This window comes from Epinephelus lanceolatus, chromosome 8 (assembly GCF_041903045.1).
Source record: "Epinephelus lanceolatus isolate andai-2023 chromosome 8, ASM4190304v1, whole genome shotgun sequence".
NCBI lineage: Eukaryota > Metazoa > Chordata > Actinopteri > Perciformes > Serranidae > Epinephelus > Epinephelus lanceolatus.
Window position 1 is genome coordinate 160,544 of NC_135741.1, and position 16,717 is coordinate 177,260.

A 16,717-nucleotide genomic window follows, 5' to 3' on the forward strand; every position below is an offset into this window, starting at 1 on the left:
GAGAGGGAGGAGGATAAGACAGAAATAGGAGGAGGAGACGGGAGGAGGAGGAGACAGGAGGAGGAGGAGGAGGAGGAGAAGAATGGAGGAGAGGTGAAAGAAGGCACAACAGAGGTAGAATAGAAGGAAAAGTGAGGACATTTTTGGAGAGTAAAGACTTTGGGACAAAGTGTGGACAAACAAGAAGGAGACAAAAGTAATAACAGAAAAGAAGAAGAGAAAACAGAAAGTAAAGAAAGATGAAGTGATGATGAGGAGGAGTTAAAAATGTCGGACAGGAGGAGAAGAAGGAAACATTTTAAGGACAGACAACAGAAGAAAAGAAAAAAGAGAAGAGGAGGGAAAGAGAAGATGAGGAGAGTAGAAGAGAAGAGGAGGGAAAGAGGAGAGAAGAGGAGAAGAGAAGAGAGGAGAAGAGGAGGGAAAGAGAAGAAGAGAAGAGAGGAGAAGAGGAGGGAAAGAGAAGAGAAGAGAGTAGAAGAGAAGAAGAGGGAAAGGGAAAGAGAAGAGAAGAGGAGAAGAGAAGAGAGGAGAAAAGGAGGGAAAGAGAAGTGAAGAGGCCTGAAAGAGAAGAGAAGAGAGGAGAGAAGAGAAGAGGAGGGAAAGAGAAGTGAAGAGGAGAAGAGAAGAGGAGGAAAAGAGGAGAGAGGAGAAGAGAAGAGGAGAAGAGAAGAGGAGGGAAAGAGAAGAGAGGAGAACAGAAGAGAGGAGAAGAGAAGAAGAGAAGAGGAGAATAGAAGAGAAGACAGGAGAAGAGAAGAGAGGAGAAGAGGAGAAGAGAAAAGAGGAGAAGAGAAGAAACAAGAAAGATAAAGTGAAAAAAAGAACAAATTATTGATCCTTTAATAATCTGAACTGAACTAGAAACAGAACAAGAGACTGATTCAGTTATGCTAACGTTAGCATGCTGTGTGTGTGTCTGTGTGTGTGTGTGTGTGTGTGTGTGTGTGTGTGTGTGTGTGTGACAGGACCAGATGAACAACCACATGACCTCCATTACTGTCTGTCCTCTGGGTTCAGTTCTTTGAACGATGAAGATGAAGATAATGATAATGATGAAGATGATGATGATCTCAGGTGTATGAAGGGCGGGTCCTCCATGATTTCTGTCAGTCAGCTGATTTGTTTACAGGCTGTGGTTTTGGCGTGTGATTGGCCGTCGTGACCTTGACTGAGCCACGATGCAAAAACATGACTCAGTCATTCAAATAGTGTCACGGCCAGTTGTCTCTGTGAGACAGGTGTCCTCTCAGGTCATCTCTCTGAGACAGCTGTCTTCTGTGAGTCAGGTGTCCTCTGTGAGACAGGTGTCCTCTGTGAGACAGGTGTCCTCTCAGGTCATCTCTCTGAGACAGCTGTCTTCTGTGAGACAGGTATCTTCTCTGTGAGACAGCTGTCTTCTGTGAGACAGGTGTCTTCTCTGTGAGACAGGTGTCCTCTGTGAGACAGGTGTCCTCTCAGGTCATCTCTGTGTGACAGCTGTCTTCTGTGAGACAGGTGTCTTCTCTGTGAGACAGGTGTCCTCTGTGAGACAGGTGTCCTCTCAGGTCATCTCTCTGAGACAGCTGTCTTCTGTGAGACAGGTATCTTCTCTGTGTGACAGGTATCCTCTGTGAGACAGGTGTCCTCTGTGAGACAGGTGTCTTCTCTGTGAGACAGGTGTCCTCTCAGGTCATCTCTCTGAGACAGCTGTCTTCTGTGAGACAGGTATCTTCTCTGTGAGACAGGTGTCTTCTCTGTGAGACAGTTGTCCTCTGTGAGACAGGTGTCCTCTCATGTCATCACTGTAATACAGGTGTCTTCTCTGTGAGACAGGTGTCCTCTGTGAGACAGGTGTCTTCTCTGTCAGACAGGTGTTCTCTCATGTAGTCACTGTAATACAGGTGTCATCTCTGTGAAACAGGTGTCCTCTCTGTGAGACAGGTGTCCTCTCAGTTCATGTCTGTGAGACAGGTGTCCTCTCGGGTTGTCTCTGTAATACAGGTGTCCTCTCATGTTGTCACTGTAATACAGGTGTACTCTCTGTGAGACAGGTGTCCTCTCAGTTCATCTCTGTGAGACAGGTATCCTCTCGGGTTGTCTCTGTAATACAGGTGTCCTCTCTATGAGATAGGTGTCTTCTCTGTGAGACAGATGTCTTCTCTGTGAGACAGGTGTCCTCTCATGTTGTCACTGTAATACAGGTGTCCTCTCTGTGAGACAGGTGTCCTCTGTGAGACAGGTGTCCTCTCAGTTCATCTCTGTGAGACAGGTGTCCTCTCGGGTTGTCTCTGCAAGACAGGTGTCCTCTGTGAGACAGGTGTCTTCTCAGTTCCTCTCTGTGAGACAGGTGTCCTCACTCGGACACAATAGGACCTTTACTGTGAAAGTCCAGGTGGTTCTTTCACAATAAAAGTCCAGGTCTAAACTTCCTGCAGCGAGCACCATCACCTGTTCATTCAGCCATAGAGCAGGACTGGTGTGTGTGTGATGATACGAGAGATTCACTCTGATGACCACACACACACACACACACACACACACACACGCACGGTGTCATGTTACTGACATCAGTCTCAGAGTTTATTTACTTCAGTTAGTGTATTTTTATTTTCTCACACTGATTCGTTAACTGTTAACTAAAATAATTTTGTGAAGTTGAGTCAGATTTCTGTGTGAACACGTTTCATGTCAGAAAACAGAGTGTGTGTGTCAGACTGATCTGTGGAGTTAAACTATTTTCATCATGTCTGTGTCCAGGACTTTGTGGGCGGAGCTAAAAGTCTGCTCGATGACACACTGGAGGCATCCTGAACATAAGCCCCTCCCCCTGCTGTATAAACACAGATGACATCAGAGGTGTCAGCAGAGCGGTCGTTACGTCTCTGATGAATTAACGTCTCGGTCACATAAACACATGATCAACACCAAAGAACCTTCAGTCAGTCTGAACCAATCAGCTGCCACTTCCTGCTCTCTGCTGTGGCTGTGAGCTTCGTGCTAACGTTTGTTGCTGTTAGCTGCTGTTGGCTGGTGTTAGCTGTTGTTAGCTGCTCTGTGCTGATGTTAGCTGTTGTATGCTGCTGTTAGCTGTTGTTAGCTGTTGTATGCTGGTGTTAGCTGTTGTTAGCTGCTCTGTGCTTATGTTAGCTGTTGTATGCTGCTGTTGGCTGTTGTTAGCTGTTGTTAGCTGTTGTATGCTGGTGTTAGCTGCTCTGTGCTGATGTTAGCTGTTGTTAGCTGTTGTTAGCTGTTGTATGCTGGTGTTAGTTGGTGTTTGCGGTTGTTAGCTGTTGTATGTTGCTGTTAGCTGCTCTGTGCTGATGTTAGCTGTTGTTAGCTGTTGTATGCTGGTGTTAGTTGGTGTTTGCTGCTGTTAGCTGTTGTTAGCTGCTGTGTGCTGGTGTTAGCTGTTGTATGCTGGTGTTTGCGGTTGTTAGCTGTTGTATGTTGCTGTTAGCTGTTGTTAGCTGCTGTTAGCTGTTGTTAGCTGTTGTATGCTGCTGTTGGCTGTTGTTAGCTGCTGTGTGCTGCTGTTAGCTGTTGTTAGCTGTTGTATGCTGGTGTTAGCTGGTGTTTGCGGTTGTTAGCTGTTGTATGTTGCTGTTAGCTGCCACAGACTCTGTGCTGCTGATTAATCTGCCAACGAGTGTGTGAATCACCAGTTTTTATCACGATATGATATCATATCAATTCTTTGAACAGCAATATGATATTTACCAATATCACGAACCTGATTCAGGAGTCTTTGATCGATGTGAGACGACATTATCTGATGACTGAATCAGTGTGTGACAGAAGAAGCTGCTGCAGCTTTACTTTTTACTTTTGTCGACAACTGAAGAATTAATTCACCAATTCTGACCAAACTTGACACAGATGGCTAACAGGATAAAATAATGAAAGTTAAAAGGTCAAAGGTCATATATCTCAGGAACAGAAGGGGATACATTTGGTCGTGATACTGGATTGGTTGGCTGTGCTGATTGTATAGATCTTCTGTGTGTGAAGCATCCATGTTTTCACTGACATGGATGGAGACTGTCAGAGACACTGGACTGGTGGGCGGAGTCATACAACCACAGGGTGGACTGGTGGGCGGAGTCATACAACCACAGGGTGGACTGGTGTGCGGAGTCATACGACCACAGGATGGACTGGTGGGTGGAGTCATAACCACAGGGTGGACTGGTGGGTGGAGTCATACAACCACAAGGTGGACTGGTGGGTGGAGTCATAACCACAGGGTGGACTGGTGGGTGGAGTCATACAACCACAAGGTGGACTGGTGGGCGGAGTCATACAGCCACTGGGTGGAATGGTGGGCGGAGTCATACAACCACAAGGTGGACTGGTGGGCGGAGTCATACAACCACAGGGTGGACTGGTGTGCGGAGTCATACGACCACAGGGTGGACTGGTGGGCGGAGTCATACAACCACAGGGTGGACTGGTGGGTGGAGTCATACAACCACAAGGTGGACTGGTGTGCGGAGTCATACAACCACTGGGTGGACTGGTGGGTGGAGTCATACAACCGTGGGCCGGTGATTGTAGTTTATATATGACATAGTATTGATTATTGATATTGTCTGGTCAGGTGATTCTGTGTTTACTGACTTTAAGACCCAAATGAATCATAATGTTCTTTCCTAGATATAAATGTATATGAATGAAGATGAATTTTTTGGGAGCGTGGTTCATCAGATAGGGCGGCCATCCTGATTGGCTGTTGGCGGAGCTGCAGTTCACAGTTTATGTGTCAGTGTGAATGAATTTGTGAACAGAGTGGAAACATGATGAGTCAGAGGCCGAGTGTATAAACAGAGGAGGAGGAGGAGGAAGAGTGACCACAGACAGCAGCTCAGTGCTGTTTCCTCTTTACAGTTCATGTGTTTAATCTCACACCTGATCTGTATCTGCTCTGTCACCTCGTACCACCCTGACTCACCACTGCGTTCCTCTAATGCATCATAACATGTGACGTCCTGTCAGAAGACAAGATGCATGTTGATGCTCTGATCCTGTGAACTGTACTTTTAATGTTTGTCCCAGCTGTTGTGATGATGTCGAGAGCAGGACTGTAAGCAATGATCATTTTCATTATGATAATTATTTTCCTGATTCATTGATCCGTCGTTTCTGTTAAATATCAGAAAATGTTGAAAAATGAGACAGATTCAGACAGTTTGTTTTATCTGAGCAGCACCTATTCAGATCATCGGTTTCATCTCACATCAAAGAAAAAATACCTGTCATTAAATCATAAAAGACATTTATGAGTAAATAAACATTAACACTGCAGCTGCAGGTGAGACAGTGTGCTTATTAAAGTCAGTGATGGTTTGTCCTGGTATCGTCTGCAGTGATGAGTCTGAACGCTGAGTGATGAACTGTGTCGTAACAGTGTGTCTGGACAGTGGAACAGGACGCCGCCCAGAAGGTTCAGATGATGGAGCAGGTTCAGGTGATAGACAAGGTTCAGGTGATGGAGCAGGTTCAGGTGATGGAGAAGGTTCAGGTGATGGAGCAGGTTCAGATGATGGAGCAGGTTCAGGTGATGGAGCAGGTTCAGGTGATGGAGAAGGTTCAGGTGATGGAGCAGGTTCAGGTGATGGAGAAGGTTCAGGTGATGGAGAAGGTTCAGGTGATGGAGAAGGTTCAGGTGATGGAGCAGGTTCAGGTGATGGAGCAGGTTCAGATGATGGAGCAGGTTCAGGTGATGGAGCAGGTTCAGGTGGTGGAGCAGGTTCAGGTGATGGTTCAGGTGATGGAGCAGGTTCAGGTGATGGAGCAGGTTCAGGTGATGGAGCAGGTTCAGTGATCACTGTAGACTCAGCGTGACGTCATGAAGAGGAATAAAAGACAGTGTCATCTGTGTAAGAGTGAACTCTGACCCTGGATCAGTCTGCAGGTTAAACTCAATGATGTGACACTGAGAATAAACCAGGAGCTGCTTCACTCACCTGACAAACTGTCGCTGCCTCTTTAATGCTCTGTGTGATGTCATGTAGTCTGAGATATGTGGTTTGCTGTGGTTTGATGCTGTCGTCATGTTTGTGTGGGACTCTATGTCGGCTCAGTCTGACTGTAACAAAGGTTTTAACCTCTTTAATCCTCCTGATCAGATGAAGGTTCTGATCCTGATGCTCCTCTGGTGTTTGTGTGATTTGGAGATCAATATGTCGACCAGCCTAAAGATGAATATGGCTGCTGATGTGTCTGTGACAGTGAAATCAGAGGTGAGCTGTTGGTGGTCAGCAGTCGCCTCTTTGACCGGAGGTCAGAGAAGTCACACATGTGCAGGTCATGTGACTGGAGTCGTCCACCTCGGTCTTTGACAGATGTGTTAATGTGTGTCAGAGATCTGCAGTCAGAACCTGGTCCTGACACCATGTGTCATTAAACTGAGGCAGGAAACACTCACAGGGTCATTAAAGCATCTCAGACTGAACAAACAGACACATAAACATATAACTGAATATATGTATATATATATGGGAGCCCTTCTGTGTGGAGTTTGCATGTTCTCCCCGTGTCAGCGTGGGTTCTCTTCGGGCACTCCGGCTTCCTCCCACAGTCAAAAGACATGCAGATTGAGAACTAGGTTAATTGATAACTGTAAATTGTCCGGAGGTGTGAATGTGAGCGTGAATGGTTGTCTGTCTCTATGTGTCAGCCCTGTGATAGTCTGGCGTCCTGTCCAGGGTGAACCCTGCCTCTCGCCCAATGTCAGCTGGGATAGGCTCCAGCCCCCCGGTGACCCTCAAGAGGATGAAGCGGTTAGAAGATGAATGAATGAATGAATATGTGTATATGTATACATATATATATATATATATATATATATATATATATATAAAACGTTTCTCCTCTTTCCTTCGGTCATCCTCCTCAGTCTGGTCCTCCTCTTCCTCCCTGTCCTCTCCTCTCTACCTCCTCCTTCCTCTCCCCTTGTCCCCTCGTCTCCTCATCTCCTCGTCTCCTCTGGCATCTCTAACAGACATCTCTTCTTCTTCTGTGGTGTTTGTCTGCAGGTTGGTAGATGACCGCTGTGTGGTCGAACCGGCTGCTGGAGATCTGGAGAATCCTCCCAAGAAGTTCAGAGGTACAGTGTGTGTGTGTGTGTGTGTGTGTGTGTGTGTGTGTGTTTGTGTGTGTGAGATGTCACGCATACAGGTGCAGGTTTTATATCAGGAGGTGTTTCAGTCAGATCTGAAACAGTCTGTATTTTTAAATATTTGGTAACAACCAGTGTTTTTCTGATGGAGCAGTTTTAAGTTGATTCTACTGAAGTTAAATCTGAAGGGCAGCAGGTTTAACTGGCTGCAGGACAGGAATTTGTCATTGTTCTCACAGCGGCTGTTTAATATCTGAAATGTCTTTACTGAGCAGTTTCAGTTGAATCATATCTGTTCACACATCTTGAGGCTGTTTCATTATAAAGTTGTTATTGTGTCTTTTTAATGATAAAAATCCAGATGCAGAGACGTTGTGCTGTTTTATCTGTGACGGCAGGAAACAGTTTGTTGACACAGTCTTATTAATGCTGAGCTTGAGGCGCCAGTTCTTTAGATACGAACTGTCCACCTCTACAACAAGGAAGCAACCTGCAAAATGACCATCATGGTTGATGATGCCCAGCTACAGTTCCAACCCTCTCCCGCGTACCTCGGTGTGAAGCTTGACAGAACACTGTTCTTTAAACAACACCTGGACAGTGTCAAGGCAAAGACCGCCGCCTGTGCTGCGCTGATACACCGCCTAGCCGGTACTACATGCTGCGCATTTCCACCAAGGCCCTGGTGTTCCCCGCTGCAGAGTACTGTGCTCCAGTCTGGTGACGCAGTTCCCATGTGAAGAAGCTGGACACTGCCCTCAACACCGTCCTACGGGCTGTCTCTGTCGCTGTTCTGTACGACATCTATTGCACGTCTGTCCGTCCTGGAAGAGGGATCCCTCCTCAGTTGCTCTTCCTGAGGTTTCTACCGTTTTTTTTCCCCCGTTAAAGGGGTTTTTTGGGGAGTTTTTCCTGATCAGCTGTGAGGGTCATAAGGACAGAGAGATGTCGTATGCTGTAAAGCCCTGTGAGGCAAATTGTGATTTGTGATATTGGGCTTTATAAATAAAATTCAGGTTCAGGTTCTCTGGATGCCTACGAGCCACCCCAGCAAACCAACTGCCTGTCCTTGCTGGTATCGCTCCACCGGAGGTCAGATGAGAAGCAGCCACGCTGGCCCTCGCTCAAAAGGCACAGATGAGTGACACCAGAGCGCATGTGCCCCCCAAGTCCCAGCGCCCTTTTGCCACAAATGCCCAGGTACTGCTCTGCACAACATCAGCTGACACCAGCAAGGCTTCCTGGGTCAAGGCAAGATGGAGGAACTAGTGGCAGGCAGCAGAACTATCAAGGCTTCACCACTACATCGAAGATCCCACGGATGTTCTTGGCCAGCACCTGCCCCAAAAGCAGTGGACAGTCCTCAACCACCTGAGGACAGGCATGGGACACTTTGGTGCAGCAATGCAGAGGTGGGGTCTGCTGCAATGGAGCTGAAGGTCTAAGGCCATACGCCAGAGAGAGAGAGAGAGAGAGAGAGAGAGAGAGAGAGAGAGAAACAGTTAGTTGTGCATGTGGAGGGGATAATTTATTTTGGAGGGACCAGCAGGACCAGACCTGATTAGACTGGAGGGGGTTTGGACTCAGATCCATGAGCATCACATTTATTATTTATGGTGTCTGTTCCTGATTTAACATGTAGGCTATGAACCCGTTGGTGCCGCTCCTCTGATGTGTTTCTGTTGGTTAAATTCAATTCAATTTTATTTATAAAGCCCAATATCACAAATCACAGTTTGCCTCATAGGGCTTTACAGCATACGACATCCCTCTGTCCTTATGACCCTCACAGCTGATCAGGAAAAACTCCCCAAAAAACCCTTTAACGGGGAAAAAACGGTAGAAACCTCAGGAAGAGCAACTGAGGAGGGATCCCTCTTCCAGGACGGACAGACGTGCAATAGATGTCGTACAGAACAGATCAGCATAATAAATTAACAGTAATCCGTATGACACAATGAGACAGAGAGAGAGAGAGAGAGAGAGAGAGAGAGAGAGAGACAGAGAGAGAGATGCAGGTAATGACAGTAGGTTACAACAACATTATTGAAAGTAATAATATTATAGTTATAGTTCTGGCTACTGTGGTACAATATGTTGAAAGTATGTATTAATATCAGGCGGTATACATCATGATCGAGACCAGGTCCTGGTCCTGGTCCTGGTCCTGGTCCTGGTCCTGGGTCAGTTCTTTGTCATAAGGACCAAGTGGAGCTGTTAAAAGCTCCAGAGAGCTTTAATGAAATATAAATGATGTGAGTTCATCTGCTGCTGCTGCTGCTGCTGCTGCTGCTGCTGAGGTCACTGTCCAACATGTTGGACCATCTGAACTGAGACTGCCCAGGGACACTGATGGACTAGTTTATAACTGGGTCACACTGAGAGACAGGCAGGCAGACAGACAGATGGACAGGTGACATAGCTCCGCCCCCCTTCTGTGTTCCCAGCTGCAGATTTGGACTAAAAAAATGTCCCAGAAACAAAACTCTGAAAATTTAAACAAACAAACAGCTGACATTTATTTTAACGATGACGTGAGGTGTGATGACATCAGAGAAACTGTTTGATTGAAGACGTCTCATCAGTCTTCCTCACTCTTCATCATACAGTGACAGATCTCCAGTCAGAGGACAGATGGAGAGTGAGACATTTAACCAGTCTATTAAAGGACTGATTTACGTGTGATGAGGTCATACTCCACCTGTATGAGACACAGGTTAAACACATGATGTCATAACTTTATTATCACAGCGGCAGGAAGTGGAGACACTAATAATTTTATGTCTATACAGTATTTAGACTCTAACCTGTGTCCTCCGACAGTGACATCACCGTTTCATCTTGAGATCTAAACAAAACACAAAAACATGAGAAATAAATCAGAAAATTAGGAACAAAAGGTTCTGTTTTTATCGTCCTGTCAGCCGGTCGGTGTGGACGTGTGGACGTTTGGACCTGTGGACCTGTGGACGTGTGGACCTGTGGACCTGTGGACGTCTGTGTTATGGACTGAGTGAAAGTGAATCAGTGACAGTCTGATGTAAACATGAAACTCTGAGCTGAAAGCACAAACACTCTGTGTGTGTTTAAAATTTATTTCCTTAAGTCAAGATGTCTTTAAACCTGAATGTCCATTTACTGCTTCACACGCAGGGACATGTTTGTCTTACACACATGGACATGTTTGTCTTACACACAGGGACATATTTGTCTTCAGCACACACAGAGACAGAGGGACGGACGCACAGTAGCACTGTGTCACGTTGTTAATGTTCAGGAGCTGTTGGAGGAGAGTCAATATTTACCTCCTCTCTATTTTCACTCCGTCCCCACATCCTGTCCTCTGATCCTGTCCTGTGGCCTCTATCCTCTGATGGACACAACAGACTGAGTCCACAGTTTGTGTCTCTGTATTAAGGGGGTGGAGCTAACGTAAGCTTTGTGACATCAGATGTTTCACCAGTTTGATTCTCTAAAAACCAAAACAACCAGTTAGCCTCAGGCGCTGGTCCACCAACCAATAGGAGCTCTGGATGTATTCACCCCAACTGACCACAGTGAGACGCCATGTAACCCCTCAGTGTGCAGAATAAAATAAATACAACATGTAAAGACACGTCTCCGTCCTCCTGCAGGTGTCCTCTGATGTCTCTGATGAATGAATGATGGATTCACACTGTCAGATTCAATTTAACTTTATTAACACATTTTATTCTCTTCTCATCTGTTGTGTTGTTTTTTGTGCTGTCCTGTCCCATCCCGTTCCATCATGTCCTGTCCTGTCCCGTCCTGTTGTTCCCATGGTGTCTGTCCTCAGACTGTCTCTTTAAGGTGTGTCCCATGAGTCGGTACTCGGCTCAGAAACAGTTCTGGAAAGCGAAACAGGCGAAACATGAGAAGGACAAAATCGCTGACGTCGTCCTGCTGCAGAAACTTCAGGTAACACACACACAGACACACTGATACACACACACACACACACACACACACACACACACGCAATACAAAGATGTGATTTCCTGTTTGAAAAGCCAGGTTAACACTAGCCAGGCTAACATTAGCTGTTAGTCCTAACAACGTCCACATTCTCTCCTCTGTTAGCAGATGCTAATAAGCTAACAATAAACTGAATTAATAACTGATCTGAACTGTCAACAGTTTAAATGACATCTGATCATGACGTTATATTTCAGAGGCACTACGTAACAAAAGAACAACAAGCACATGACAGATTAAAATATTAACATCCTAAGCTAACAGCTGGCTAACACTTTGATTCTGTTGCCAGTGTTTGTGCTAAGCTAAAGCTAACACGTCCTGTAGTAAACACACGCATGTGTGTCCACAAACAGCACACATGTGATGTCATCACCAACACTCTGACATAATCATCAGCTGTTCTTTGTTATTGTTTGATGACAGACCCAGATACACTGACTTGTGTGTGTGTGTGTTTGTGTGTGTGTGTGTGTGTGTGTGTTGCAGCATGCATCCAACCTGGAGCAGAAACAGAACGAGACAGAAAACAAGAAGGTCCACGGAGATGTTGTCAAATATGGAACTGTCATACAGGTAAAGATTAACGATTATTATTGATAGATTAGTGATAGATTATTTTTGGGGTCTTTTTACCTTTGTTATGAGACAGAGTGAGTTTGACAAGAAGGGGGCTGAGACATGACACGAACCAAAGGGCCACAGGGTGGGATCAAACCTGGGGCCGCTCCAGAGGACTCAGTCTGTGTGGGGGACTCAGTCTGTGTAGAAGACTTGGTCTGTGTGGGGGACTTAGTCTGTGTAAAGGATTCGGTCTGTGTGGGGGACTCAGTCTGTGTAGAAGACTTGGTCTGTGTGGAGGACTTAGTCTGTGTAGAAGACTCGGTCTGTGTGGGGGACTTAGTCTGTGTAGAAGACTCGGTCTGTGTGGGGGACTTAGTCTGTGTGGAGGACTTAGTCTGTGTAGAAGACTTGGTCTGTGTGGGGGACTCAGTCTGTGTGGGGGACTCAGTCTGTGTGGAGTACTCGGTCTGTGTGGGGGACTCAGTCTGTGTAGAAGACTCGGTCTGTGTGGGGGACTTAGTCTGTGTGGAGGACTTAGTCTGTGTAGAAGACTTGGTCTGTGTGGGGGACTCAGTCTGTGTGGGGGACTCAGTCTGTGTAGAAGACTTGGTCTGTGTGGGGGACTCAGTCTGTGTGGAGGACTCGGTCTGTGTGGGGGACTCAGTCTGTGTGGAGGACTCGGTCTGTGTAAAGGATTCGGTCTGTGTGGGGGACTTAGTCTGTGTAGAAGACTTGGTCTGTGTGGGGGACTTAGTCTGTGTAGAAGACTCGGTCTGTGTGGGGGACTCAGTCTGTGTAGAAGACTTGGTCTGTGTGGGGGACTTAGTCTGTGTAGAAGACTCGGTCTGTGTGGGGGACTCGGTCTGTGTAAAGGATTCGGTCTGTGTGGGGGACTCAGTCTGTGTAGAAGACTTGGTCTGTGTGGGGGACTCAGTCTGTGTGGAGGACTCGGTCTGTGTAGAAGACTTGGTCTGTGTGGGGGACTCAGTCTGTGTGGAGGACTCGGTCTGTGTGGGGGACTCAGTCTGTGTGGAGGACTCGGTCTGTGTAAAGGATTCGGTCTGTGTGGGGGACTTAGTCTGTGTAGAAGACTTGGTCTGTGTGGGGGACTTAGTCTGTGTAGAAGACTCGGTCTGTGTGGGGGACTCGGTCTGTGTAAAGGATTCGGTCTGTGTGGAGGACTCGGTCTGTGTAAAGGATTCGGTCTGTGTGGGGGACTCAGTCTGTGTAGAAGACTTGGTCTGTGTGGGGGACTTAGTCTGTGTAGAAGACTCGGTCTGTGTGGGGGACTCAGTCTGTGTAGAAGACTCAGTCTGTGTGGAGGACTTAGTCTGTGTAGAAGACTCGGTCTGTGTGGGGGACTTAGTCTGTGTGGAGGACTTAGTCTGTGTAGAAGACTTGGTCTGTGTGGGGGACTCAGTCTGTGTGGGGGACTCAGTCTGTGTAGAAGACTTGGTCTGTGTGGGGGACTTAGTCTGTGTAGAAGACTCGGTCTGTGTGGAGGACTTAGTCTGTGTAGAAGACTTGGTCTGTGTGGGGGACTCAGTCTGTGTAGAAGACTCGGTCTGTGTGGGGGACTTAGTCTGTGTGGAGGACTTAGTCTGTGTAGAAGACTCAGTCTGTGTGGGGGACTCAGTCTGTGTAGAAGACTTGGTCTGTGTGGGGGACTCAGTCTGTGTGGAGGACTCGGTCTGTGTGGGGGACTCAGTCTGTGTGGAGGACTCGGTCTGTGTAAAGGATTCGGTCTGTGTGGGGGACTTAGTCTGTGTAGAAGACTTGGTCTGTGTGGGGGACTTAGTCTGTGTGGAAGACTCGGTCTGTGTGGGGGACTCAGTCTGTGTGGAGGACTCGGTCTGTGTAAAGGATTCGGTCTGTGTGGGGGACTCAGTCTGTGTAGAAGACTCGGTCTGTGTGGGGGACTCAGTCTGTGTAGAAGACTCAGTCTGTGTGGAGGACTTAGTCTGTGTAGAAGACTCGGTCTGTGTGGGGGACTTAGTCTGTGTGGAGGACTTAGTCTGTGTAGAAGACTTGGTCTGTGTGGGGGACTCAGTCTGTGTGGGGGACTCAGTCTGTGTAGAAGACTTGGTCTGTGTGGGGGACTTAGTCTGTGTAGAAGACTCGGTCTGTGTGGAGGACTTAGTCTGTGTAGAAGACTTGGTCTGTGTGGGGGACTCAGTCTGTGTAGAAGACTCGGTCTGTGTGGGGGACTTAGTCTGTGTGGAGGACTTAGTCTGTGTAGAAGACTCAGTCTGTGTGGGGGACTCAGTCTGTGTAGAAGACTTGGTCTGTGTGGGGGACTCAGTCTGTGTGGAGGACTCGGTCTGTGTGGGGGACTCAGTCTGTGTGGAGGACTCGGTCTGTGTAAAGGATTCGGTCTGTGTGGGGGACTTAGTCTGTGTAGAAGACTTGGTCTGTGTGGGGGACTTAGTCTGTGTGGAAGACTCGGTCTGTGTGGGGGACTCAGTCTGTGTGGAGGACTCGGTCTGTGTAAAGGATTCGGTCTGTGTGGGGGACTCAGTCTGTGTAGAAGACTTGGTCTGTGTGGGGGACTTAGTCTGTGTGGGAGACTCAGTCTGTGTAAAGGACTCGGTCTGTGTGGGGGACTCAGTCTGAGTAAAGGACTCGGTCTGTGTGGGGGATAGATAAAGGTTACTGCGGTCCAGGTGATGTGTCCCTGCCATGTTTCTACAGTAGCCAAGAGGGGACAAACCAAACACTGACCTTAGATAGTGACATTCATGTGTTCATAGTTATCAGCCCCTCTGTGAAACATTGCTGACTGTGAACCTGTGTGTTTCTGAGAGGAAGAGACCTCTGTGAATAATTCAGCTCCTCAACAATCAACACTGAAGGAATTCTAACCAGGAGAAGTTTCAACTGGTTGTAATCTGTAATCTGTAATCCTCCTGAATCTGACACAGTGAAGCTTTAAAGTAGAAGTATAAAAGTCTTGTCCTGTCAGTGTTTGATCAGTGTGTCAGTGGAGATTTATCACAGTCATTCACATGTAAACAGGAAGTTAATGTTTCAGATGAAGCAGAGTTTAATTCATTTATACTTTAGTGTCATTTAATCTGTGACACAGAATCATGTTTAATTATCTGACCACATGTTGGTTTCTAAAATATTCATGTGAGAAGAAACAAAGAAATTTTCATTCATTCATCCATTAATTAATTAATTAATTCATTCATTCATTCATTCATTCACTCTCTGTAACCACTTATCCTGTCAGAGGTCACGGGGGTTGGAGCCTATCCCAGCTGACAGCCATTCACACCTACAGGCAATACAGAGTCACCACTTAACCTGCTACATGGTAACGCTATGAGCACGAGCCTATGGCATTTTACAATGTATAAATTAGCCTGGTGGCTAGCAGGGTTTTTCTCCACTCAAATAAAGTCAGGATCAGTCGCACTCTGGTCTGAGGTCAGTCTCTGTGGTGAACCTGTGTTCAGTTGAGTCCTGATAAAACCAGTCTCAGTGCGTCCATACTGACTGATCCACCTGCTGGTCTGAGGTCTGGGGTTCACAACTCTGGATCAGGATCAGCGGATCCTCTGGGTGATTTAAAGACCAGCAACACAGTGAGATCCAGCAGGATCAGCTGATCCAGGACAGGTAGATCCTGATGAGACTCTCAGAGAGACTCCAGGACTGTTCTGTGTCAGGGTGTGTTGACAGAGAGATTCCTGCTGCCATGTCAACCAGCCAAACCACACCCTCCTCGCCACGGCAACACGTGTCCTTTTGACTGTGCTGATATGCCTATGACACACACACACACACACACACACACACACTGGGTGTGGCTGCTGCTGAGTGAAACTGTGTCAGATTGTTGAGATAAAGAATCCTGCAGGAGAAAGGTGTGTGTGTGTGTGTGTGTGTGTGTGTGTGTTTTTGTGTGTGTGTGTGTGTGTGTGTTGAAGGTGTGGCTCCACATTAACCTGCAGAACATTTTACACGTCTCAGTGTTTAAACAGAGTCAAGATAAAACTGAAACATTCCGCAGACGTAAATGTTCTCAGCAGAAAGTAAATTTAAACTTTTATAAAAAACAACACTTGTTCAGATTCAGGAGGATTCCAGATTACAGATCACAGATTACAGATCACAGGTTACAGATCACAGATCAAAGATTACAGATTACAGATCACAGATTACAGATCAAAGATTACAGATCGCAGATGTCAGATTACAGATCACAGATTGCAGATCACAGGTTACAGATCAAAGATTACAGATCAAAGATTACAGATCACAGATTATAGATCAAAGATTACAGATCACAGATTACAGATCAAAGATTACAGATTAGAGATCAAAGATTACAGATCACAGATTAGAGATCAAAGATTACAGATCACAGATTACAGATCACAGATTACAGATCAAAGATTACAGATTACAGATCAAAGATTACAGATTACAGATCAAAGATTACCGATCACAGATTACAGATCACAGTTTACAGATTATAGATTACAGATCCCAGATTACAGATTTCAGATCACAGATTACAGATCACAGATCACAGATTTCAGATTGCAGATCACAGTTTACAGATTATAGATTACAGATCCCAGATCCCAGATCACAGATTACAGATCACAGATCACAGATTATAGATCACAGATTACAGATAACAGGTTATAGATCACAGATCACAGATTATAGATCACAGATTACAACCAGTTGAAACTTCTCCTGGTCGGAATTCCTTCAGTGTTGATTGTTGAGGAGCTGAATTATCCACAGAGGTCTCTTCCTCTCAGAAACACACAGGTTCATAGTCAGCAATGTTTCACAGAGGGGCTGATAACTATGAAAACATGAAGTTTTCCTAGGGGTGCCACAAGGTTCGATTTTAGGCCCACTACTGTTCACTCTGTACATAAACGACCTCCTGTCGGTCTGTGATATAGACATACAAATGTACGCGGACGATACGGTTATCCACACACATGGGAGGGATGCAGACCAAGTGGCTGCCAAGTTAACAGTCGCCATGGAGAAAGTCTCTAACTGGCTAAATGAATCATGTCTCACTTT

The 16,717-nt window shown here is 46.4% G+C and overlaps 1 protein-coding gene across 1 annotated transcript in view; it reads left to right on the plus strand.

Annotated features, from left to right (window-relative positions):
- The window catches only part of itpr3 (inositol 1,4,5-trisphosphate receptor, type 3), a 126,312-nt gene that overhangs the window by 18,031 nt on the left and 91,564 nt on the right, over positions 1–16,717 (plus strand). Inside the window, exons 2-4 of the mRNA XM_078169682.1 lie at positions 7,017–7,087; positions 10,917–11,038; positions 11,585–11,671. Of these exons, the coding sequence (XP_078025808.1) occupies positions 7,017–7,087; positions 10,917–11,038; positions 11,585–11,671 (280 nt within the window). The remainder of the gene's footprint in view (positions 1–7,016; positions 7,088–10,916; positions 11,039–11,584; positions 11,672–16,717) is intronic.